At 32.5% G+C, this 26,833-nt stretch overlaps 2 protein-coding genes across 2 annotated transcripts; one reads left to right on the plus strand and one right to left on the minus strand.

Moving 5' to 3' along the window:
* The first annotated feature begins 346 nt into the window (after window positions 1–346).
* On the plus strand, window positions 347–5,793 carry LOC148598979 (uncharacterized). The gene is made up of 4 exons (XM_088561728.1): window positions 347–407; window positions 3,604–3,787; window positions 4,753–4,767; window positions 5,428–5,793. Exons 2-4 carry the CDS (start codon window positions 3,616–3,618, stop codon window positions 5,790–5,792), a joined length of 552 nt encoding a protein of 183 aa, XP_088417854.1. The 5' UTR covers window positions 347–407; window positions 3,604–3,615; the 3' UTR covers window position 5,793.
* Window positions 5,794–10,156: 4,363 nt separating this feature from the next.
* LOC148598980 (uncharacterized) lies at window positions 10,157–12,366 on the minus strand. The gene is made up of 4 exons (XM_088561743.1): window positions 12,304–12,366; window positions 11,754–11,935; window positions 11,010–11,024; window positions 10,157–10,450 (listed from the first exon to the last, which is right to left on the minus strand). Exons 2-4 carry the CDS (start codon window positions 11,923–11,925, stop codon window positions 10,176–10,178), a joined length of 462 nt encoding a protein of 153 aa, XP_088417869.1. The 5' UTR covers window positions 11,926–11,935; window positions 12,304–12,366; the 3' UTR covers window positions 10,157–10,175.
* Window positions 12,367–26,833: the final 14,467 nt, after the last annotated feature.

Genomic DNA, 26,833 nt, shown 5'->3' on the forward strand with positions numbered 1-26,833 from the left:
TCATTTTTTTGTTACTTTTGTTTTGTATCTACTAAATAACGCAGAGTATAAGATCGCTACAACGATTTATCAATGTTTAATAGACCTTAATGTGTCCTGTAGTATAACAAAAATTAACAGGACTTCTATAAAAGGAGAAATACATAAAGATTCAGATATTTAAAAACAGGTGTTAAAATGAATATAAAAGTACAATTAAACCAAACATTTATGTCTTAATAGAAACACAATAAAAGACAACGAGGGTAATATAATTCTGAATTTAGAATTATATTGTTTATGATAAAGGGAATAAATTATGGAAAGAAATTACTAATTTGGCAACATGTCTGTATGAAAAACGTTTATTATAGGTAGTGCTCTGGTGTAGATATGCAGTTCCGATGATGAGTGATTGAAAGAAAGAGGTAAGTTTCTAGAATTGGAAACTGAACACGCTTTTTGATATTCCTGGTATATTGGTCTTCAAAAAAAAAACAAAAAAAACAAAACAAAAAACAAACAAAAAACAAAAACCTTTTTGTGGAGATTCATTCGATAATGTCCTTATGCATCAACGTAAGAACCACCAAACAACTAGTTTTGAAGACCAATACAAACATTGATAAAATATAATTAAAATATTAAACTTATTTACAAATTTAGATTCTGAATAGACAATCTGGGCGAAGATGTAATTAATACTTTTTCGTTTGAATAACTAGTTGAGTCATTTTGCTTACCTTGAGTTACCTCCGATATTCGACTGACAAACATTCTCAATATGTAGAAAAACGATTTGAAATTGTCACAATCATAGAGGTACCGACAACATCAATCATGATGTCTCAAGACATCGAAGGACTTGACAAAATTGAAGATAGGGTTCTATAATGAATTTTCCCAGACATTCAAATACCGGGGTTACCCAATTTTCGAATTGAATTTATATGAATATTTTGAAAAAAGATCCTTTCAGACAATTTAAGTTTTTCCGGGTAACAAATGCAGGGTTGCTCAATTTTGTTTTGTTTTATTGTTTTTTTGTTTTAATGAGTGTAACCTTTTACAGATTATACAACAAATGTAAATAAGTCTTATTTATCGTTCTTTACATTTTGCCGGATTTAAAAAAAATATATAAATGAATAAAAGAGTAATCAAGGGAACAGAGATGTCTTTTTGATGCATTAAACACGACTGTATAAAGCTCACTCATACACAAGTGCTATTGACTTTTGTAAAATTGAGATTTTATTATTTTTGTTCATATAAATCCTGTCAAAGTTCGGGTTTGTTCTGTTGTTGTAAAGACGTTTAAATGCTGATCCTTAATCTTCCCCAGATTGGATTGTTAGCAATAAAGATTCTCATACTCCCCTGCATTTCTTAAAACAGATTTGCAAATGCTTACATACCCATGTATCATTTATTGGCGTTTTCTTGTTTTTTTTTTTTATTCATAGAATTCTTGGTATACGTCAGCTTTATTCTGTTGTTATTAGTGCATTTTATTACTGATTCTAAACATTCTCAGGATGGGGATGGAGTAATCAAGGTAACCAAGGTTATAGCGGCGGTAATCAAAAGAATGCAATTCAGGGACAAAGACCAGATATGGAAAACAGACATACACAACAAAGAACATAAAGTAACTAAAATCATACATACAAAGTAAAAAAAGCAAATGAGCAACTCGGACTCCACTAAATACTGGGAGCATGGACAAAGTGCACCGGTAGGGTAAGCGTGCTCTGTTTTTCTAAAAACACCCACAGAGTTGCTCATGAAAAGTCAAGTCCGGGGTAGACAAACGAGGAAAGGAAAACTATGAACCGTTGAATAATCAGTTTTCATGGTGCAGATGGATACACCATAACGATCCACGAGTTCATGATGACGACCATAAAACTTCTGTAGTGATGACTTCAATCTGATAGCAACATGACCCTGTTCCAGCAGCCTATTTGTTAGAGTTCTAGCCAGGTACAAAAAGTCTGCGTAGTTTCGGCAAGCTCTGGTATAACGTATGAATTGTGATATGAACACTCCATACGTAGGTGCTGAAGGGATGTTGCCATAGATGAAAGGAAAGTTGACAATTCTGAATGAAAAGTCATCACGTTTGTCGTAAAGTTTGGTCAAAAGTTTTCCTTTACCATCGATTTCTAAGTGTAGGTCTAGATATGATGCGGACTTTACAGTGTCTGTAGTATCCTTTATCTCAAGTTCTTTGGTAGATGCATCAATTTGCGATGTATCAAATCCCCGAAATTAGGATTGTTTAAAGATAATACGTCATCTATATAGCGGAAACTGAGATTAAAGGATCTAGCCAAACAATATTCTTTCGTTCGGATCAAATCAATTATAAAGTCAGCCTCATAAAAGTGAAGGAATAGGTCAGCAAGTAAAGGAGCACTATTTGTTCCAATTGGAATGCCGACCGTTCGTTGAAAAACACTTCCACCACACTGGACAAATATGTTGTGTTCTCAATACTGATCTTCAATCTGAATTGCGTAAACAGAGTCTTATATATTGATGCCTAAACATCTTCGGATTGATGAAAATATTTTTGTATCATACCTTTATTAATAAATCTTACCTTTATTAATCTTTCACTTCCAGATAATAAACAGTACCTACTGTAAAAAGTCATTTTAAATTTTGTCGACCGGCGAAAATTCACGATATAGTGGAAGATAGTTACGTAAAACTCTTTCTCAGCAACTATCCAGGAATGAAAACGAAACTTAGCTACAATTGTGTAGTAGATAAAGACGTTTTCAATCAGATTGTTGAAAGTAGTTTCTACTATTTCTTCCTGTTCAAAGTAAAGCTGACAATTTAAGTGTAATTGTTTGTAAGAATAAGGCAAAATGGGAAAAATCAGAAACATGCATGTCAAAACCCCACCGATCTGACAATGCAATACCACTCAATGATACTTTATCCATTTAAACAGACCATTATTTGATCTTTGCGTCACTGGCTTTGCTCCGAAATTTTTCAATAGAATGTTAGAAAAATGAGTTTTTTGACAGAGTTATTTACCCTTGAAATGTTCATTTTCACTGCATTTCAATGAAATTGTTACTCAATGGTCGAACATGATATAGAAAATTGTGTCTGTTTTCCTTGATTCTGATAGTGGGAATAGTCTACTTACACAATCAATATGATGGGTTTATTCATTCTATGTTTCACCCATTGAATGATTCTTACAGATAACCTTTCAGTTTCAATTGATATCTGTGTAATTGACAAAAATATATTTAATTCAGCCAGGCACATGTATGAATAAATGCATATCGATCAGTTGTTGTATTACTGGCATGTACAGCAGAGGACAGTTTTCTGTTAATTAATTTCTCCTAGGTCAAGTAAAGTATCTGGTATCAAAAGGGTAGAAAGACAGGCGAAATGGACCAAAAATTGTTTTAGTAAAAAGATCGTCAGTACGATATTTAATTGTTTTATAATCCATTTAACCTATCTTTACGTTTTTTTCCTTTTTATTTAGGATTTATGTCTCCAAATACAATAAAAATGTGATAAAAAAGAAAGAAATTAAAATCACAATTTTATTGAATGAGAAAAAAACGCATTTTAAACTTTCAGAGAACAGGAACTATGAAATTGGTGGGATTTTGTTTTGCAATGGTATTGTTGTGTGGAAGTTCAACACAACAGAACGGGGAATCAATTCTTGAAATATTTCCTGAGTTTATGGCATTTAAGGCCACAATACAGGCTCGAAATACAGAAATTGAATTAATGGAAAATGATGTAAAGGTACTAAAAGGTAGTTTATTAATCTAAATCATTAGATTAGACATTTTTTAGGAAAGCCAAAACAAAGAAAAACAAAAACAAAACAATAAAAACGAAATAATAAAACTAAACAACAAAAAACAAAAACTAACCCCTTCCCCCCAAAAAAAGCAAAAACAAAATAAAAGAAAAAAAAAGATATTACATTAGATTCCTTATACTTGGTATTGAACTCTTTCCGTTACCCTAAATGTTGTATATTAGCCTAACGTCCCGCATCTGGTCAATTTTTAGTGAAGTCCAAGTTGCTCGTTTACTTTGTTGCTTTTTACGCATTATTTCATTGATATGCAGAGGAAATGATCTAACTAATGGTCTTTTCAAATGGAGAAAGCATCCTATGGTGAAATTATTTTTTGATATATATATAGTGTGGTGTTTCTAGAAAAAACAGAGGATGCTTACCCCACCGGTGCACCTGGTCCATGCTCTCAGTTTTTAGAGGAGTCCGAGTTGCTCATTTACTTTTGTTACTTTGTATGTATGATTTTAGTTACTTTATGTTCTTTGATGTGTATGTCCGTTTTCCATGTCTGGTCTTTGTCCCTGGATTACATTCTTTTGATTACCGCTATAACCTTGCTTCCCGTGATTACTCTTTGACATGCTTATTTCTATTTTTTCCAATTTTGCCTGATTCTTACAATAATATACGTTATGATTATTGTTTCAAAGATTTAGCCAAAATCCTTATAATCAAATTTCTAATCGATTTCATTGTCTAAATTTATATTTGATCATTAGGCTAAACTTTTGTCTTAGCTTTTGATTGTTTGAACGACGGACTGTTGACAAATCAACGTTACAGTCCAGTTCATTTAAAAACAGAAAATAAAAGAAATTTGAAATTGTAAGATGTAAGGTGTAAGATGTAAGATCAGACACCAAAAAGCAAATACAATAAATGCATATTCATGTTTGACATTTTTCCGACAGGAAGCAATCCATTCTGTAAGTAGTGCTTAGTATCAATCATTTGAATAGCAGCCAATTTGTTGGTAAATCAGTAGTACTGAATACATTATGTATACGAGAAACAAAGTCGTGCACTCCCTAAGTTAAGTCTGTATAAATCATGCTTGTCATTATGAGGCTTCATGATTTTGCTCCGCTTTATGTACAAGTTGTCCCCGAGTGACATTTTAAATTGTGACGTCATTAATATTTCTGTTGAAGGGGTGTTTAGTTTGAACAAAGTGGGAAAAATCATTGGTTTTCTCAAGCGTAAAAGACAGCTATTAATTGAATTGAAACGTATGATAAGCCAAAAGAAACAGATATGTAAATAATGTGTTGTTACATGCATATTAATTTAGATTGCATCAGCATCATGTTTATATGTTTACCGTATGTTTGATACTTGCTTCAAATGTGTATTTGATCATTCATCTAGTTGAACAAATAATGCAAACAATCAAATAATTTATGGTAAGGTAAAAACAAATTCAACATGATTTATGAGTACATCATATTAATTCGTATTTCCAATACAAATATATGAGAGAAAACTGTTTTAGCCAATAAAAAGTATAAAGATTCAAAATACGCCAGATTTTAGTGTCATTGTTTTTTATGGATTTTATCACTCTATTGTATCAATCATATTTCTAGGCCAAAGTGGAACTGCAACAGCTGATCTCAGAAAAGATACCACCACTGTAGTCAATCCTACATTGCAAGAATTAAGAAATAGATCTGGAGTACTTGATATGTTCCGGGTACCTTACATCCGAGAAAACACTGTAAAGAGTAAAATCGTCACTTTCACGTTCAATCCAGGTTTTCTAGACATACCTGTACTAACATACAGGTTTATGAAATTACATACGGATAAACGCACAAACCTTCGGGTATATGCTGAAATATCAAAGTTGACAAAATCTGGTTTTACCATGAGGGTACAAACATGGGATAGATCAGCTACATACAGTGCTGTAGTGAGCTGGATGGCTTGTCCTAAGTTTCTCGAAATTTAAATCTTATATAATAAAATATGCATTAATTATTTTAATTTCATTTTGGAAAGGGTTTGTGTGACATCCATCAAAACATTTACACATGAATTGAGTTTTTATATTAAAATATCGTGAATAATATACACATGAAAATCATTTAAATGATTAAAAAAAAAGTTGACGTTGAAGCTGCCATTATTCTTATTTTAACCTCCCGATTTTACATACACAAACCGGATATTGGCGCCTTTTCTGTTCATACGTATGTAGGAACAAGTTGATACTACAGCAATTTACGCTCCCTATTTTTTTTCGAACAGATCTCTACCCAGCTAACTGTGCCACACATAATAAATATATTCACGTATGATAATCATATGATAATCATATTCAGTAACACTTGAGATTTTTTTTTGGTTATATACAACGTATGTACCCTACCTTATTGAATATCGCTTCAATTGATATATTTTTTATTTTAAATCCCGAGGAGTTTTTAAGTGAAAAATGCCCTATTTTGTACTGATACCACTAGGACTCTTTTGATGGACTACAGCGATTTTATTATCAGATTTTATTATCATGATATTTATTATCAGGGGTAAATACAGAAAAAAATAGCAGAGCAGTATTCTATTCGGCCACTTCACTCTCCAAAGAAAAATTGTGAAAAACCATAAATATGTGATCTACCGTCTATGGACTGGATTCATAAACTTCATAAGAATCCGTACAAACAACACTACATTACTAGATCTGCACAATGTATCAACAAACCTTTTTTTACCTTCTATAATCACAACTGTCAAAGAGGATCTCCAGTTCTGCCACGACGTTTGTTACTCCTGTAGTAGTATTAATTCAATGTGGATCCCGAGAAATTCGAAAGATCTTCTGGAAATCCTCAATTGAAGATCATTATCAGAAATCAATACCATTAAAATCTAGTATTGTTCAACTCTTCATACTTCTATTCCCCATACCAGTAAAAATCCCGACGTGAAGACATTATACATCGTTGTTCTTCAAAAAAGATTGATTGTACACCTAGATACAAGTATATAGTTCTTGGTAGAGATTCCTCATACTTTGTAAAAAATAATTTCAAATCCTCTCTCAAGTATATTGATGAAGATGTTTTCAAAATGTTGGAATTTTTGATCGACAACTTATTTATCCAGTGTGGCGGACGCGTTTTTCAACAAAAAAAAAAGGTCGGCACTTCAATGGGAACAATTTGTGCTCCTGTGCTTGCTGACCTATCCCTTCACTCTTACGAGGCTCATTTTATAGCTGATCTGGTCCAAAAGAAGGAACATCGTTAAGCTAGATACTTTAATAACATTTTCGCTATATAGATACTATATTATCATTAAACAATCCTAGTATTAAGGATTTGATACATCGCATATACCCAAAAGAACTTAAGATAAAAATACTACAGACATTGTAAAGTCAGCCATATCTGACCTACACATAGAGATCGATGGTAACGGAAAACTATTGACCAAACTATATAAGACAAACGCGATGACTGTCATTCTATATTATTAACTTTCCTTTCATCTGTGGCAACATCCCTTCAGCACCTGCGTATGGAGTTTCCATATCACAAATCATATGTTATGTCAGAGCTTGCCATAACTACGCATACTTTTTGTACAGCACTAGACTTCTACAATTAGGCTTCTGTAACAGGGTTGTGTCAAGATTGCCGTGATCACTGCGGAGGTTTTGTGGTTGTCGTAGGCTCGTGGATCGTTCTGGTGTAACCATCTGCACCATGAAAACTGATTTGTTCAACAACGTGTAATAGTTTTCCTTTCCTCTCTCTTCTACCCCGGACTAAACTTATTATGAGCAATTCGGCTGGTGTTTCTAGAAATGCAGACGACGTTTACCATATCGGTACACCTGGTTCATGCACCCAGGTTTAGTGTAGTCCTGGCGTCGATTTCCCAGAAAGTCGTTAGTGTGAAATTGATCGTAAATTATGACGTCACAATGCTGTTTTAAGTTTCTTTGTATGTGTTATTTTGTTCTTTGTTGCGAGTATTCATTTTTCTTGTCTAGTCATTGGAATATATATTTCTTTGATTTACACTCGAATCTTGATTCCCTTGATTAAAAAAGAAAATAAGAAAATAAAAGAATTGAAAATAGGAAATAGAAGTATTGAAAAAACGTTATCAGTTGATCAAATACTTGCAATACTTGTATATGTGAGAACGTCTTAAATTGGAAGCTCGGACAATGAACTTTCTTGCATGTTCAGACATTAAAAGATTAATCTTAGCAATTGTGTTCATTAAAATTTACAATATCATGAAACGTGTCATTTCGAATGTTTTTATAAAGATCACATTCTAAACGAAAATGGGTATCTGAGCCCACGGTCTGTTGATTACACATGCTTCACAGCCTATCTTCGACCTGTCTGCCAATATAACGTCCGGTCGCAATTCTTACTGGTAAAATACCAAAGTGATATTGCGCGACATGCGATCACTCTGATTTGTTTAAAAGAGTAATCAATGGATAACAGTCATGAGGTTTGGTGATTTTATTTCAAACTTTAAACTGTAGTAGAATCTAAACAAAAAACAATTGAAATATTCATTTAGATGCTTTTCTGCAGGGAATGTTGAGTGCATCGGAAGGGTAAGCGTACTCTGCTTGTTATGATAGTAATGATGTAAACGACATTTCTATTTTTAACTACTTCAACTGTATACTGTATCTGGGTATTTTTTATTGTACACCCACAATTTGAAAAAAAAAAACTTTAATGACGATCCGTGTTCACCGTTATTTTATTTTTTTTTATGTCGTTTGCACTTTTTGATTTTTAGTAAATTTTAAGTAAATACTAATAAGGCTATTAATTTGAAAGAATAAATAACCAAAATATCATCACGAGTCCCAAAGAACTTGTTCCGCGCACGAGTCAAATCCTATAACGTTCTTGGCACGAGTGATAAAATTTTGGACATTCACTCTTTCCAACTATTTACCGATTTATTATATAGATTTTATTCACAATTTATCGACATTTTCAACATGAATTATCAATTATGTGATTGACAGATTGATATCAAAGCTACGACAGTTTGGCCTGACAAAGTCCGAGAGTGAAATTACCGACTTCATATCACAGTGTGAATAATCGAAATTTATTACATTGGGAAAATTAGATGAAACACCGCTATCTATATATTAAAGACATTCCGTCTTTCCACGTGAATTACGTTACCTTTCAAAAAAAAATATTTTGACAAATATTTCTTATTATCCATACTACGAAAAAAAAATTGATGGAAATCAATTACAATTTATAGGAAATTCTGGATTTGTTTTTCATGTGATCTAAATATTGATATTCATATAAGATTTTCATAACCATTTATTTTTTATTTTTATCAATATTTTACGTTAGTTTTGCCTACTTCAAGAAATTTCTCAGTTTAAAGTAATTCACAGAAATATGTTTTATTTCTTGAAAATATCTGAATCTTAAGAGTTGGGTAAAACAAAAAAACCCCGAAATTTTGAAAAAAAGATAAAATTACCGAACACAATTTGATCCATAATCAAGTAATGGCAAAAGCAAAATCTGACAAGAGATATTACACAACCAGCACAGCTCGTACCGCAATGGTCCTGAATTTGGTCCTGAAGTTTTACAGTACGCCAAACCCCCTCTTTTTTTTGCGGGGTGAATATACTAGTGGTGATTAAATAGCAATTGCATGCTTTAGTGTCATGATTGCTAAATCAGTGGTCATATCAGTCTAAAAAAGCAATTATACCTCATTGTTTTAACGAGATTCTGTGCTAGAATACATTTCATTCTTTTCCCAATTTTTTTAATTCTGTTTGGTGCATTGTAACTGATTTTTGCTGTTTTCCTGACATTTTAAATTCAATTACCAGATACAGTACGTAAAATCCGTTTGAAAAACTCGGGTTATTCCATTTTGTTTAATATTGTTTCAGAAGAAATTGTAGAATCCAATGACTGTTTACTGAATATCGCAGGAGTGACGGTTTAAATGGCACACATCCTATGAGCCTTATGATATATGTTATAAACACTAATTGTTATTTAGACAGATCTCAGCGGGGTTGGGTACCATTCTATTCTTGAAGTACTATAATAATTTTGACGAAAAACATAAAGAATATACTGCAGAGGTTTTATGGTCGTCATCATAAACTCGTGGATCGTAGTGGATCGTAACGGTGTATCCGTCTGCTCCATGAGAGCTTATTTGTTCAACGTGTCATTGCCTTTCCTTTTTTATCTACTTTCATCTTTCATGTACCCTGGACGTGATAGTATATGAGCAAGTGAGTATGTGTTTTTATAATTTAAGTGAAAATGATTTAAAATACATTTAAGATTTATTGAAATTTAGGACAAGCCATCCAGCTCACAACAGCATTGTATGTAACTGAATAATCCCAGGACGCCACTTTCATGGTAAAACCTGTTCTTGTCAGCTGTGATATCTGAACATAAACCCGAACGTTTGTGCGTTTATCTGTATCTAGTTTCATAAACCCGTACGTTAGTACAGGTTGGGTTAAGAAACTGTTATTGAACGTTATAGCAGTTGTTTTACTTTTGCCGGCATTTCCCGCTCTGTTATATCCCAATTCTTCTGTTCCACTTTGGCCTAAAATGAGAAAATAATGTATCAAACGCCATTAAAACCAACTCTGCTCAAATCTGTCTTCCATGGAAAGTTTCTATTGACTGAAATCTTTTTTAACATAAACAAGTGACAAAAAGATGATGCTATTTAAAAATTATATACATGAAACAACACAATGTTCTTATTACTGAAATTTTCTCTGTCTGGTCTTTATCAATAGATTACATTCTTTTGATGTCCACTAGAATATTAGTTCCTTTGATTATTCTGTCTTTACTTGTACTTTTGACTTGTCATACATTTCAAGTTGTTAAATAGACATGTTTTGTTGTTTTAAAAATGTAAACTACAAATCAAACATTTATGACGTCACAATGTTTAATTTCACCTACATCACTCGCAGACAATGTGTGGGTCTAGTGGAGAAAATAAGTGGAAATTCATGATTAAACCTTAGCATGATTTTAAAAATAACACAGAATGTGAAAGATTTTGATTCTCCGCATTATAGTTTATTAGGTTCTTTGATTTACCATAAGATATTTGCTGCTGTTCAATTAATATTTTTAGCTCTACTTACAGCCATTTCTTTTGCCTGAAGAAAACAAATCGAACAACAATGTACATGTATTGCATTTGAATTTTCGAAATGAATTTTACGTATGTATATTCAAAATATCTTCAGGAAATGAATATTGACAAATAAATGCGTAGAATGGTTTACGACGAGGACATTCTCATACTACAGGGCAGGCTGTAGCTGGCCCAAGACATCATAATACACAGGTGCAACGAAGAAGTTGCCCCTATACACTCAAGTAACATAAAAATAAACTAAAGGTGAAAACAAAGCAAGACATACAGAGGCTAAAAATTCCCATCTTTGGTATATATAATATCCTTACATTGAATAGCGTCTCATCAAAGACATCGGACATCTATATTAAGTATCGCCGTTCATGTAAATCTGCATACCATGTTTTACTCCTTTTGATTTTTTTATTGTTCATATAGTTTTAATATTTAAAGTCAGTGAGATCTTTTCAGGCATTGTACACTATTGTTTTTCCTAACAAGCATATTTACACATTATCATATAATGTCCTTAATATAATATTTCATCAATATACAGTCAGCAGTGAATTAATGTGTAAAACAAATCGAACACCAGGATGAGTAGACAATCAGTTAGAAACACAATTAATCATCCAGGAAAGTATCTGCACATCCAGAACCGTTGCCTGTGAAGCTACATAAAATCAACAGCAAATGTTAATAATAATAATAATAATAATAATAATAAACAACGTTTTGGTTTTATTACCTTTTACTTCCTTCATATCATTCCCTATTGATTCAACATTTTTATTCTGCACCTGTATTATTGCCTTTAAATCATTGTACTCAGGAAACATTTCAAGAAGCGAGTCACCTATCCGTTGTGTTGAACTTCCACAAAGCAGTAATATTACAAAACAACATGCCATTAACTTCATTTTTTCTTTTCTTAAAATATAAATCAAATATGTGTTTTACAATGTGGGTGACGTCTCACATTTGTGCTCAATGCAATGGTAATTTTGTATTGTTCTTTTAGTTTTTTTTGGCAATTTATACTCTTTGCTGTTTTTTTATCTTCAGGAAACAATTTATCAACATGTTTTGCTTTCATTATTTACGACAAGATCCATTTATAATGTATGTAAAACAGTACTTTTCATATTGTATCAGATACATCCATGATGACAAGTAATATTGAGAGTATAAAATAATTAAAGCATATATTATTTATAGAAACACCGTTTAATTTTTCAAAGACCAACATATTGGTAATATCAAAAAACAATGTTCAGTTTACAATTCTTCGAACTTACCTTTTTCTAGCAATTACTCATCATGCTCGGAACTGTACATCTCGTCAGATTATAAACGCTTTTCACGCACACATGTTGTCAACATATGTTTCTATACATATTTCACACTTTTTATGATAAGCGATATAAATTTAAATTCAGAATGATATTACCAAAGTAGCAATTAATTGTCTTCATACTTACGCATTAACGTTTGGATACATTGTACTGTTATATACATTTTAACACGTGTTTAATAAGTGTCTGAACCTTTATGCGTTTCTAAATTTTATAGAATGATAAAAGTTTTGGTACATAAATATTTGAACACATCAAATATATCAAACAGTCATAAGTCGCTGAAGCGATATTACACCGATCTTATTTTTTAGATACTGAACAAACGAAAGAAAAGGATGAGCTGGCAGTATCCCTTGTTTAATTGGTTGAACGTATAAACTGGACTACCTACGGAATGTACAATTCTAATATTAAGTTGTTAATGTAGAATCAGCTACCAGCCTGCAAAAACTCCAAAAATTAAGCTTGAACGGAATTTTCCAACATAAAATGCAATACGCATTTAAGACAGAGAGGAGAGAAAAGAAAAACAAATAAAAAACAAAACAAAACAATACAAAACAAACAACGAAAAAATGGATTTCATTCTGTGAAAATCCTTTTGCAGAATAAAGTTTTATGTTGTCCCAGTCTCCATTATCGTCTTCGTGTTTGCTTGGTTTAAAATCTGAACCCCCAATTGTAAACAATTCTTGAACGTGCATTTTACAAACCTGAAAGTCAAAAATAAAATCGTCTACTTAAAACATCGAGAATTCATCGTTTTATTAAACTCTGAACTATGAATGTTCACCTATAAAGACTAAATCATGAAGTAAAACCTCTGACGTATGAAGTGAACACTTTGTAGTATGATTGATTGATTGATTATGAAGGAAGATCTCTGAAGTATTAGGTTAGAACTCTCTGAATTATGACGTTTGAACTCTGAAGTTTGAAGTAAGAACTCTCAAGTATGAAGTAAGAACTCTGCAGTATGATGTAAGAACTCTGTGATTTTTTGCACAAGCAACAAGCATATACGATTTTTTAAGGAAATGTAAGAGAAATCCACCCTTCATGAGCTTTTTCGAAGTCTTGATATATTGAAGAGGATGTTTACAAAATGATGGAATGTTTTACCGATAACATGCTTGTCTAGTGTAGTGGACGCTTTTTTCAACAACGGTCGGCATTCCAATGGAAACAAATTGGGCTCCTCTACTTGCTGACCTATTCCTCTTATGCGGCTGACTTTATAGCTGATCTGATCCGAAAGAAAGAATATCGTTTAGCTATATCCTTTAATCTCAGTTTCCGCTAAATAGATGACGTACTGTCTTTAAACATTCCTAATTTTGGGAATTTGATACATCGAATCTACCCCAAAGAACTTGAGATAAAGGATACTACAGACACTGTGAAGTCAGCCTGATATCTTGACCTACACTTAAAAATCGATGGTAAAGGAAAACTATTGGCCAAACTTTACAACAAACATTCAGAATTATCAACTTTCTTTTCATCTATGGCAACATCTCTTCAGTACCTACGTATGGAGTTTTCATATCACAACTCATATGTTATGCCAGAGCTTGCCGAAACCACGCGGACCTTTTGTATCGCGCTAGAATTCTAACAAATAGGCTTCTGGAACAGGATTGTAGTCATCACTACAGAAGTTTTATGGTCGTCACCATGAACTCGTGGATCGTTACGGTGTATCCATCTGCGCCATGAAAACTGATTTGTTCAACGTGTCATAGTTTTCCTTTCCTCTTTTGTCTACCATATGTCTTTTTGACTTGACTTTTTTATGAGACACTCGGCGGGTGTTTCTAGAAAAGTAGATGACGCTTACCCTACCGATGTTCCCACTTTTTTCTTTGTCCCTGGATTACATTCATTTGATTTCCACTAGCCTGACTCTGGGTTCTCTTGATCACTCTTTTACACTAAATAAACACAGAAGCATGGACCAAGTTTACCGGTAAGGTAAGGGTCCTCTGCTTTTTAGAAACATCTGCCGAGTTTAAAGTTAGATTAAACGTTGTTTATTCATACCATGATAATTTGTTAAAAATAAGTTATTATGGTTAATTTTTAAGGACTTCTTTCTTTGTTGTATGATAATGGGAACAGTTTCTTGTTCCAATTGTAAAAATGACAAAAAAAAAAAAAAAAAAAAAAAAGAAATGGTAATGTTTCCAACACTTGAGTGTTACTTTTCTAGAGACTTTTTCTGGTGTTAGTGGGGTTTCTGTGTGTACTTTTTTGTCCTTTTGTGTATTACGTCTGTTTATTTTTATTCATGTGGTGTATGTTTAATGTCTGTATGTTGACAATTTTTGCCTCCTCAACGAATTTTCCTATCATTTGTACCTTCGGTATAAAGCTCCGAACAGCATCTGACCTTCGAATTCAATCTAGACACGGGTCAGCCCTCTTAGAAAATGTCCTGCAAAGTCGGGGAGAATTTACTGAGATTACGTGATATTATCCGATTGTCAAACGATGTTTGATGTGAATACAGGGGTTAGTAAGACAGGAAACGAACGAACGTCTACCGCTACGTGAAACGTGCTTCGGTATAACATTTTGGAATATTTCGTAATAAGATAAAAAATATGGAATCCCTGGGTGCACTGAAATCTGTGAGAATGGGATGCTGCTAAATATCACCATTGCACAGATCTGATGAATTTGCGCATTCTTGGTTTAAAATAGGATTATTGCGCATTAGTAATAGCTGGATTTGACAGCAATTTTGATGGAAATCTTGTGATAGTAAAGAGCAAAGCTCACAAAAGTAACTATTGGGAATATATAAGTGTTTATTGGACATACCCTAAGACGTGTGAAATACATGTACCACATGTACTTTGTATATACAATTGAACTACGCACACTCTAAAAGGCGGATTGGGGGCCGGTCCCCCCGCTTAGGTCGGAATAATTTAGTTGATTATATAGGAGTGATTGACCCATGACAGCATGATGTATAATATGACTCAATGCTTACATTACAAAGATATTACATGCATACGCATGACTTTTTTGTATATATGTAACTTAAAATATAAATGCCTGTTAATTTCTTTGTAAAATATCCATTTGGCAAGTGGCGACAGCGGATACATTGTACAAGTACAGACAGAAAGAAAGACAAAAACATGTCCAGATGCAAAACTAACTGGTTCTTTAGAAAAAAGAAGTTTACACATGATGCAGGCGATGTCTGTAAAGCGTCACCGGAAAACGTCACGGTAATAAGTTTCAGTTGTGTAAGCGTAGCACGGCATATTATACAAACGTTGAAAAAAGGGCGCGGTAAATAGCTCCCATCAAATATTTTTTTTCTGATTTAAAAAAAAATACAGATCATTTTAAACCCACAAGATTTTGAGGAAATAAATATCCTTCTAAGTTTTCAAATACAAATACATGTGATTTATAATCAAAATAAGTATTATTTCGATAAGTTACATGTGATATGTATATATAGGATTTTTTTTATATATTAAGTAAACAATTAAGTGATGCCTCATTGGTATAAATATAAAAAAATAGATCTTCATATTTAACTGGGTAATATACTTACCGCATCGGTGCAACCAAAGTTTAGATATTTAAATAAATAAAACAAAAAACAAAAGTACTTGTGATATTAGACCAGGTGTTTGAAAGAAACATTTTCATATTCAATAATTCTTAATGAAAACTCGGTGGTGCATATATATGCTTTTGCAATATTTGTTATAAATAATATATCATGACCCCCTTTACCAGAGACAATATACATGTACATGTACCTATTACATACATTTTACTTTGGTGTGTTTAGATTTCGATAAAATACCAACGATTTGTGTATCAGACTTATTTTGTTATATAAATTAATTTCAAAGGACCCTCACTGGCATCAAACTTATAAAACACAAGGAATCAGGTCTGACACATTTTTCAAGCATCGTCGTTTAAGTTATAATGCAAAGTATAAAAACTTTTCTTTATTATATGAAATTGATTCCATAAGAAACTTGTCAGCGTGGCAAACGGACAGGAGAATACGAAATAATAATAATAATAATAAAAATCTTCGTTAGGAATGCGATTTCAGATGCATTAGTTATCTGTTGAACAGCAAATTTATATTCATTTACACTGATATACAAATGGTAGAATATTAGTACCAGTGTGCCGTCGTGAAGACAAATACAATGGTCCGAAGCGTAGTTAATATAATTTATACAGGGGGATTTACAGAGATCTATGTACTACAATCATACTTTCATTTAATTATTGCAGGTTTAAAGTTCGGTTAAAAGATGAGCCGAATTTGTGTATTTTTGATGGCATTCACTGTACATGTTGTTCGATTGACATGAACGTACCATGTCTAATTTTCAGTTGTGGAGGCGTAATTGATAACTTGTGGATGGGGGCGGGGAAAGATGTGAAGACCTGACCTGTACCAAATAATAATAGTATTTTATAGTTCTTGCACAGTAATTTGACAGGAATTCACATTCAAGACAGAAGGAAAATCACTGTTCCTGGGACAGAGAGTACATTTTTTGTTCATAGTGAAAGCATTTTCATAAAGTCTGGACAATAAAATGATTAATTGTGAATGGATATTCCTGACATTGTACTCCTCATATTATTATTTTTACTACATGGTGATATGCACCAAAAGAAAGAATGGAATTGTTTTTGGAGTCAAAAGCCAATGAGAATAAGAGTGGGGCACATATTGGGTAGATAATAACCTTAGTAAAAGGGAATGCATCATTTTGAAATTTGATCATTAGTATCATACCCCAAAAGAAAGGTTTGGATTGGTTTTAGAGTTTTGACTTGAACCACTTAGGAAAAGGGGGCTAAAAAGTGACTATTCTGATTCTGTGGTCAAATTCTTATTATGTGTCAAATATCTAATCAGAATCAACATCAGAAGCTGTATCAAATTTGAATGGTATATCCATAGAGCCCAAACTGTTCAGGATTTAACCTTTGTTGCAGTATTAAGCATCGCCCTGTGAATCATTTAATTGTATCTTGTGACTTGAACTGATAAAGAATGAAGGATCAAAAGAGTTAAGAAACAAGCATGTACCTGATGTACGGAAAATAACCTGAGTGAAAGTAAATGAATCACTATAAAATTGTATCAAGTTTGATATTGTGTCTTTACTTGCCCAAACCTGTTAAGGGTTATATATGTGCGGTTGTGTCTAGCTGTACTGGTCAAAGTATTTATTACAGGGAGGAAAAGTAAAATACCAGTCATATATATTGCAAATTTTGATATGCTATACACGTGTTATTCTATCAGCAGCATTATAATCAAATATGTAGGAAGAATCAATAAAAAAAACTTTGTATCCATGAAGTACTCAAAACCAAAATTATCGAAATAGGAAGCCAAATCAATCACCGAGAGGATCTACCATGTGCAATAACGGAAATCAAGCCTCAGTGTGTTATGTATTTTGAGATTTGTAATACTGCAAATTTGGATGAATATGATGAATGTAATCTGATATAATTTGGAGTCAGACAGTTCGTTCTAACTACTGGGTTGGTGAATACCATTGAGGGACTAAGGTCCACCAGCAGTGGCATTAACAAAGTACATTTAGTTACTAAGTAAACAAAAATCAAAATTATAACCTCTATAATCCTATAATTAAATAAACATTAAAGAGTAATCAAGGGAATCAAGATTCTAACAGTAATCAAAAAAATATATTCCAGGGACAAAGACCAGACATGAAAAACAGACAAACCAAACCAAAAAAAAAAAAAAAAAAACAAAAAAAACATAAAGTAAATAAAATAATACATACTTAGCAATACAAAAAAAGCAAATGAGCAACTGGGACTCCACTGAAAATAGACATGGTGCATCGGTACGGTAAGCGTCCTCTGCTTTAAGGCAAGTAATTGCAGTACATACATCCTCAAAGAGTCTAGTAATATTGCAGTACATACGCCTAGACACCGTCAAGTAATATTGGAGCGCATACACCTTCACACAGTCTGGTAATACAGCAATAAATATCACCTTACAAAATTTTTGTCGGAAGGTAAATTTTGTTGAATATTCTCTCAATACTGCCCACAACCTAAACATTGTTTTCATGCACGATTGGTAGTTATTTCAAATGTAATGAATTATTACAGAAAGAAGATGCTTTTTTTTACATTCCATGGGATGTAAAAGTTTAGGTCATATCAAGCAACGGGTACTTTTTATTTAGCTTTGAAGTCACTAAGATATTCCAATGCATTCCTGTAAAAATGTAATAAGAAATTAAAAGGTCAATTGTTCCAGAACAATTGAAAGGTCTTTCCCACCAATTCCCTCCCGACAACTGTCATGTTCATGAGCAATGACCTTTGCCTCACGGCTAATGGCTTATTGTGTTCTAGCTTGTAGAGACGGCTCGATCGACAGTATTTATTTCTTGTATATATTTTAAAAGGCGAGATTTTTGACAATTGTTAAAATTTCAAAATGGTTCTGATTCTTATAAGAAAGACGAATTCTGCAGTAACTGTGTTGTAATAAACTACTTTGCCTGTCAATTTCATCAATACAATTAGTTGAGAACAAAATGAACTTGTGATTTTCATGAAAATAGACAAATTCAAAGGGAGATAATTATAAAGTATTTCAAAGGAAAAGGTCTCAATTGTCACTTCCAGGTCAAATGGCCTCCCCTGTATGAAGTACTAAAACACACTTAATCTAGAATTATCCATTGTAAAGGTATTATTTGAGTGTGTATTGAACAAATGTGGTCAGAATAAAACTCAGATTGTAAACTCTAAATTCGTACTTTTAAGTCTCTACAAAAGTATGAGTATTGTGTATAAGTGTGAATAATGTGCCTCCATTGTGTAAGTTGGAACAAAATGTCGGAACAAAGTGACTTTACAAAATTACTGTACAATAACTGTTTAAATATTTTGATAACCAAGAAGTCGGTCTCTGTTCTTGCTATTTTAAGGCAACTAAAAGATTCAATGTAAATTGATTCAGTACATGAGTACTTTGATTTTCCTATTTTAATGACAATTAAAAATAATTAATACATGTTTATTTATCGTGATATTCTCGCTATGCTGTTGTTTAAATGTTAGGCCATACATGGAGTTGTTTGGCATTTAAAGATCGTAAATAGTGTTTTTTTTTACTGATAAAAAGCTGGACATCCCGGATTTAGGTCTACGCCACTTTTTGAAAAATGTATTGGAAGTATACTTTTAAAGTTTGACAAAGAACTGAGAAAAGCAAAAACATACTGTAAATCATTTAAGATCAACAGTGAAGGTCCCAAGTCTATACGACTAACGGTTTAAAAGTTTTTAGTGACTAACCGAACAATTTAATTTTAGGTCGCGAAATCGCTTAACCAGGGAAACCTCAAATCTTTTCGAAATTTTGTCAAATAGTATTGCCCCGGGTTTCTAAAAAATATGGAGCTTTTGGTTTGTGTGTATCTAAACCGGTTTAAGAAACTTTAGCAAAATCAGTTTATCCCCTACGGGGCAGATAACTTTGGACCGAATTCCGAAGTCCCCTGTCAGATTGCAAAAGATTGTCAAAATCTTGTCGTGATATGTTCAGCCAAAACTTTGGCAAAATGTCTGGCGGAAAAAAAAAGAATAATAATAATAATAATCGGAAGAAATACAAGAAGGTCTTCCCATTGAAATGGGAAAGGCCTTAAATATGTTTCATGAGTTTGATATTTCTAAAATAAATATTAATGTCCAATATCAGAATCAAAACACCCTGCTGTATACTGATATCTACTAAAGAAAACAATAGAGAAAACTCAAATCTTACCACATACCAATGACGGATCGGATCACACAATTGCAAAGGGCGGTTGTTGGCGAGACTGCTCTAGTAATTTCATTTTTTTTTATGAAATTAAATTAAAGAATACTTGAACAACGGATAAGAAAGCATTTCTAAATACATTTATTTCATTTATATGATTATTCATAAATATAGTGTATATTTCTATTTAGTTGTGACAAATTACCTCCATTATACATAAACAATAGTGCATAGCCTACCTATAAATATGTGTGTCAGTTCGTGTAACAGACAAACTTATATTTTCGACAGAAAAAGTGAAAATCATGTTACGAATGTCCGTCTTTTGGAGATAATTTTGTGATTCAAAGCGCAAAAGTGATTAATTGTATCAATTTGTTTGAAATTTGCCTTTAACCAATAACAAATAATAACAAATAGTTTATATGGAGTATGACATGTACAGTTGCCAATAAACGAAGGAGCTCATCATAAGTGTTTTTGATATTTCACCTCAAATCTATTATGTCTTCAAATTTTTATTTTGAAAAGAAGAGAAATAAAATTTTATTGATAAACCTGAAAACCGGAAATGAATTATTCCTTTTCGAAAGATATGCTAAATTAGGAAAATACAAAGTCAACAATTTTGAATTTTTTTCTTTAAAAATCAATGGAGTCTATTTGTAAGTGATTTTAGGCTGTCAACTTATATTTAAGTAAAATCCATTGTTATCGTGTAATACCATTTTTAGTTGCTTTTATGTTCTTAACTACATGAGATGACCCTTTGATTATCCCACTTGTTAATTTTCAACCTAGCATTTAAATATTTTTCCTTTAGTTCTATTCACGATATAACCAATATAGGAATGGAATCTTTTGAGTTGTTCGCTAGTGCTAGAACACACATATTTTTATGCTTCATAAACATGGCCGAAATGAGTTTCCTTGAACTCGTTTTAAATGTGTGATGTCACACTTCATAATAGATTAAACACGTCAAATCAGAATGAGAAAATACATTATACACACAAACCTTGAAAACTTTGATAACATATATGTAGTAACCTAATAGTATTTAACTAAAAATACTATACAACCTTTTAGTTTGTGATAAATTTGAGTAACTGCAAAGATAATTAGACTAACGTTTCCGCCTTAATACATATAAGTTATTTGGAAAAATTGAATTAGGGAGAAAACACTTAACTATTCATTTGATAATTTGTGTCATACTCTGCCTGCAATTCTTATACAAGAATTAAGTACATCTCCTAAAATGAATTTGTTATGGACAATGAAGCATACACAATAACCTAAACGTGGATGTGAAACCCAGATAAAACAAACATTATATAAATAATGTAAGGACTACGTTATTCAGTGTCTTTGAACTTTTTTAATTTAATACAAATAGGGAACTGACCTAACTTGGATAAGGAATATCTATAAGAATCAGTATAAACATATATTGTATCTAAATGCTTTCAATACAAATTGTATACACTTTTTTCAGTTATGAATCTATCTTTCATCGTTTAGCTAGATCTTTTAATCTCAGTTTCCACTATAAAGATGACGTATTATCTTTAAACAATCCTAGTTTTTGGGATTTGATACATCGCATCTATCCAAAAGAACTTGAGATAAAGGACACTACAGACGCTGTGAAGTCAGCCTCATATCTTGAACGTCACTTAGAGATCGTTAGTAAAAGAAAACTATTGACCAAGATTTACGACAAACGTGATGATTTTTCAATCGAAATTGTCAACTTTCCTTTGATCTGCGTATTGAGTTTTCGTATCACAACTCATACGTTATGCCAGAGTTTGTCGAAACTTATTGTATCGCGATAGACTGCTGACAATTAGGCTTCTGAAATAAGGTTATGTTGCTAAAAAAGTCATCACTACAGCTAGAAGTTTTATGGTCGTCATCATCAACTCGTGGATCGTAACGGTGTAACCAATTGCACAATGAAAACCGATTTGCTGAACGCGTCATAGTTTTCCTTTTCTTGTTTGTCTACTCCGGACTTGACTTTTTATGAGCAACTCGGCGGATGTTTCTAGAAAAACAGAGGACGCTTAACCTACCGGTGCACCTTGTCCATGCTCCAAGTTTTTTGTGGAGTCGAGTTGCTCATTTGTTTTTGTTACTTTTATGTATGATTTTAGTTATTTTATGTTCTTTGTTGTGTGGTCGTTGTCCCTGAATTACATTCTTTTGATTACCGCTATAACCTTGGTTCCCTTGATTACTCTGAGATAAGTTGCCTTTTGTGACATTTTGTCTTTGTTTCATTTCGCAAGTAAATATTACTCTCCCATTAGAAACTAAGAAAGTTAAACTAGAGTGTTCAGAGCCCTATCACTGATAAGCAATTTTACTTGGTTATCTGGTTTGATTTCTATTTAATCACAGGCCAAGATGTAAATCAAAGTGTTTTTTTATTTTTTTTTCAAAAAGGGAAGGCGAAGAGGGGGTTGTCATCGCATCTGTCGCACCCCTGGCTACGGCCTTTGTATAATGAATCAATAAATTCAATGAAGCATAAGTTGTTGCTTTTGCCTTGATGTCAGATAAAAACTACATTTTACAGCACATCACTTTTCTCTACGTTTTTTGGTGGCTATTATAACCATAGGGAAAGATAAATTACCACAAATATAACTGGGCCCCATACTTTTATTATTGTTAAACAACAATTTGATTCTTTATCAAAAAGTGTTTCTTGAAAAGCAGAGGACGCTTACCCTACCGGTTCATCTGGTCCATGTTCCCAGTTTTAAATGTAGTCCGAGTTGCTCATTCATGCTTTTGTTACTTTGAATATATGATTTTAGTTACTTAATGTTCTTTGTTGTTTATGTCTGTTTTCCATGTCTGGTCTTTGTCCCTGGATTACATTCTTTTGATTACCGCTATAATCTTGGTTCCCTTGAACATTCTTTTAAATACCTTATATACGCACAAAGAACACATTACAAATATGCAGTAACAAACGTTGTGGAATATTGGATTACTACCATCCTCTTGAATCGTCATTTTTTAATTAAGTAGTAGTTTATTCAACGTTTATTTCTTCAAAATAATAGTCCTCTGTTAGTTATGATAGAATTTAATGAAATATGATGACTACACAAAAGACAAGGTGGACATCAAGTAATTTAATATAAAAATGCATAAATACTATTATCAATTAAACCTTTCTGTATTTTGAAATGCACTGGAATCTTTTTGGAGTTTATTTTTATCAATACTAAAATGCTCATGACCAAATAGCGAAAATTCAAAAATTATGATAGCCAAAAAGAAAGCACAGAACATGCTCAGAATTTTCAGTATTAAAGCCACAAGCACGTGTAACATTTGGAATAAAGATCTCCTTGTATAAATCATAGTTCAGTATGCTAAATTTGTTTTGTAGCCTTGGGGGGCATTGTGTCGTTGTAAGAAACTCGGCTAATACTTATTCAATTGAATTTATTTAGTGTCAACTTATTGGACATACATGGAAGGGAACTTGGTGCTCTTTGATATCTTTATCGCAATTGACAAAAAATTTTGAGTAGAGGTATATCTTGTACGACATACATGCAAATTACTATTTAGATAGTTTGCAAATTAGGATTTGCTGTATTGCAGGAGTTATTTGCACTCCACCTCCAACAGAAAAAGAGGAGTTCCTGATAAGACTTTTGTCTTGAGTTCATATACGATTTGTTTATTTCATTTTTTTTTAATTGACTTCGATAAAAATATGATGTGCAGACTTGTTGCTAACCTAGTTATTGGAACTTACAGTGTGTTAAGGGAAAAGAATGTACATAACATTTTATAAGAAGATAAATTAACACAAAAAATGACTTTAAATGTATTTCATATATTATATCGTATCTATTTCGGGTAGCATGCAAAAATTACGTACAATAATTTTGCATCATTCAACTCAATGACAAGGGATATTGGTGTTTCATAATTAGATAAAACATACCTTAAAATTTATGCCGTTTCATTCCGTATCCATTTACATATAGGAAAAAGGACTTTACACGTATTTCATCCTTTTAAAAACACCCGTTCCCATACCACACTTTGCGAACATCATTAAAACACTAGTATGTCTACTGTAATGGCGGAGTAGCCAAATACAAGTCGTCTAGGACCTCTATCACTGCCACTGCCGCAATGTCAAGCACAGCACATTCAAAGGTATATCATAATATTACCACATTGTACAGTCTGAATAACTTTTGCATCTAATACATTAGCTATGTTAGTAAAGAGTAATCAAGGGAACCAAGGTTATAGCGGTAATCAAAAGAATGTAATCCAGGGACAAAGACCAGACATGGAAAACAGACATACACAACAAAGAACATAAAGTAACTAAAATCATACATACAAAGTAACAAAAGTTAGCTAAATAAATGAATGAATAAAACGAGATTTAACTGTATTCAAAGAAAGACACTGATCTGCAGTTTATCTGCAAAATGATGTTAACCTACCGTGAAAACTGACCGTGGATTTTAGGTTTAAAGTAAAAAGTTCTTCAGATATCTCTTGACAATCAATAAAGATTAATGATCTATCCTCCTTACTTCAGCATGCAATGTCACTTTGTTCTGATAGTTTTAGTAAATGTAGTCTTAGTGAATAGACATATTATTTAACTTTGTTGTTGTACAGAGCTTACGAACCAAAAATACCTTAAATAAAAAGCTAAATACATAACAAAGGTGTTTATGTATATTCTTATATATTAATTTATGTCACCCTTAAAGTCTCTTTGTGCAATTCACTCCGATTTTTGTACGCTATTCCCCTGACTTGAAACATTGCATTGGTAAAACTACATTCACATTTTTATCTGTTTTTGTTTTCATTAAGTTTGTTAAAGTAACGCCCAGTCGACATTTTTCTGTCGAAGGTAATAATGCAAAACATACACATTTAGGTTCGTTTTTCTGAATTGAATGCACTATTGATCGAGGTGCCCTTCTTGAAATATATCCTTGTATTTAATGTACTTTCTCTTTATTCCTTGAAAGTCATATTATTACATAATACAAAAACTTAGTATTTTAATTAGTTATTAATAATATCACATCCGGTCTGATTTTTATTTTTCGTTAATGTCAACATTCATTCATTAAGTAACATAACATTATATTTTTTTTAAATATCTGACAATTCAACTTTACATATTCAGAAATATTCCGATTTCCCAAAAATGATGGAAGTTTAGTTTTATTCCGATTTCCATATTGATTTAAAGATATATTAATTATTCATAAATAAAAATCGTTTGCATAAAGATTTCGCATTTTGGTGGAAGACATTTTACAAAGCTAAAGAAAAAATGAAAAACATAAATTGATAACACACACAAATCTTTCGCACTTGAAGCACTAATGTTTGTGTATAAACCATGTATTTATTTCGTCAGTTCTATTTTTGGAACGTGCGTATTAACCATTTTAATTTTTGTTTTGAATAGGCAGCCACAATAATATCACGGTTGGTTCAGCATATGCCATCATCGATCTATACTACATTGGCGTGTAATGTTAAAGTAGGCGTGTTCACGAAGCAAGAAACCATGGTTGTCTATGTTGCCAACATATATGTTGCTGACCGACCAGAATGCAGAGGTAAGATAGCGTTACAACTTAAACATACCCATTCGAATGCGGCATTCATTGAAACGAGCAATTCCTTTGGATTACACCTAAAATATTTCAAAATATCAATTTGGAACTGTCAATCTAGATTTAAAGGTGAAAAAAAAGTTTACTAACTCTGCTCTTGAGTCGCAAGTAATCTCATTTTGAGAACTAATTTAATTCACCATTTTTTAAATGCCTGTACTAAGTCAGTACTGTTGCAGTACCAGATACTCCGGTGATGTATGTCAGATTTATTTTGGACTAGACTTATCTGGATCGGATGAGTGTTCGGTAATTTTGTTGTTGTCCCTATTTGCCTGTGGTAAATTGACATCCTAATTTTTTTTAATACAATTCATGTGTCTCTTACATCTTATACAATGCAAGAGGGTTATTAATTGTGCCTTAATGGTGGGAACACATAAACATATTTTCTATGAAAAGTTTGAGACGTGTCACGTTGGTCTGTTTCCTTCCCGTTAATATGATGAAGGCATATACATTGCCTATAGAAGGAGAAATCTAACATTTTTAACCCTCACATTTAACTTTACGAGCAGTTCCGGCTTTATCATTTTAAGATTCAGAATATGTATAAAATCAGGAATGATAACAGTTCTCGACGGATGAGTGGAATATTTCTCGCATAACCTCTGACGTAAACGCAAGTGACAGCTTTACGGAAATTCCAAATATGATTGCCTCCCCTAACTTAAAAAAGGTATGCTTCGATTTAAACAATAAAGTCAAGGCTACACGTATTTTTTTTCCAAGACAGGTTAAAATTTTGAACTGCAAGTGGGACAGCATAAAGATACGCTTAAGTACATTTGTCACTGCTTGCAACCTTACCTGAACTTGTCCATGAATATTTTATGAAGCAGGAGGAAATAATTAAGAAAAGCATTGAAAGCGACTGTAAACTTTCAATGATAAAAAATAATTTTTCTCTTTTTTTTCCGTTGATCAAAAT

This window comes from Perna viridis, chromosome 14 (assembly GCF_037379345.1).
Source record: "Perna viridis isolate PV_CMFRI_1.1 ecotype Kerala chromosome 14, ASM3737934v1, whole genome shotgun sequence".
Lineage (NCBI taxonomy): Eukaryota > Metazoa > Mollusca > Bivalvia > Mytilida > Mytilidae > Perna > Perna viridis.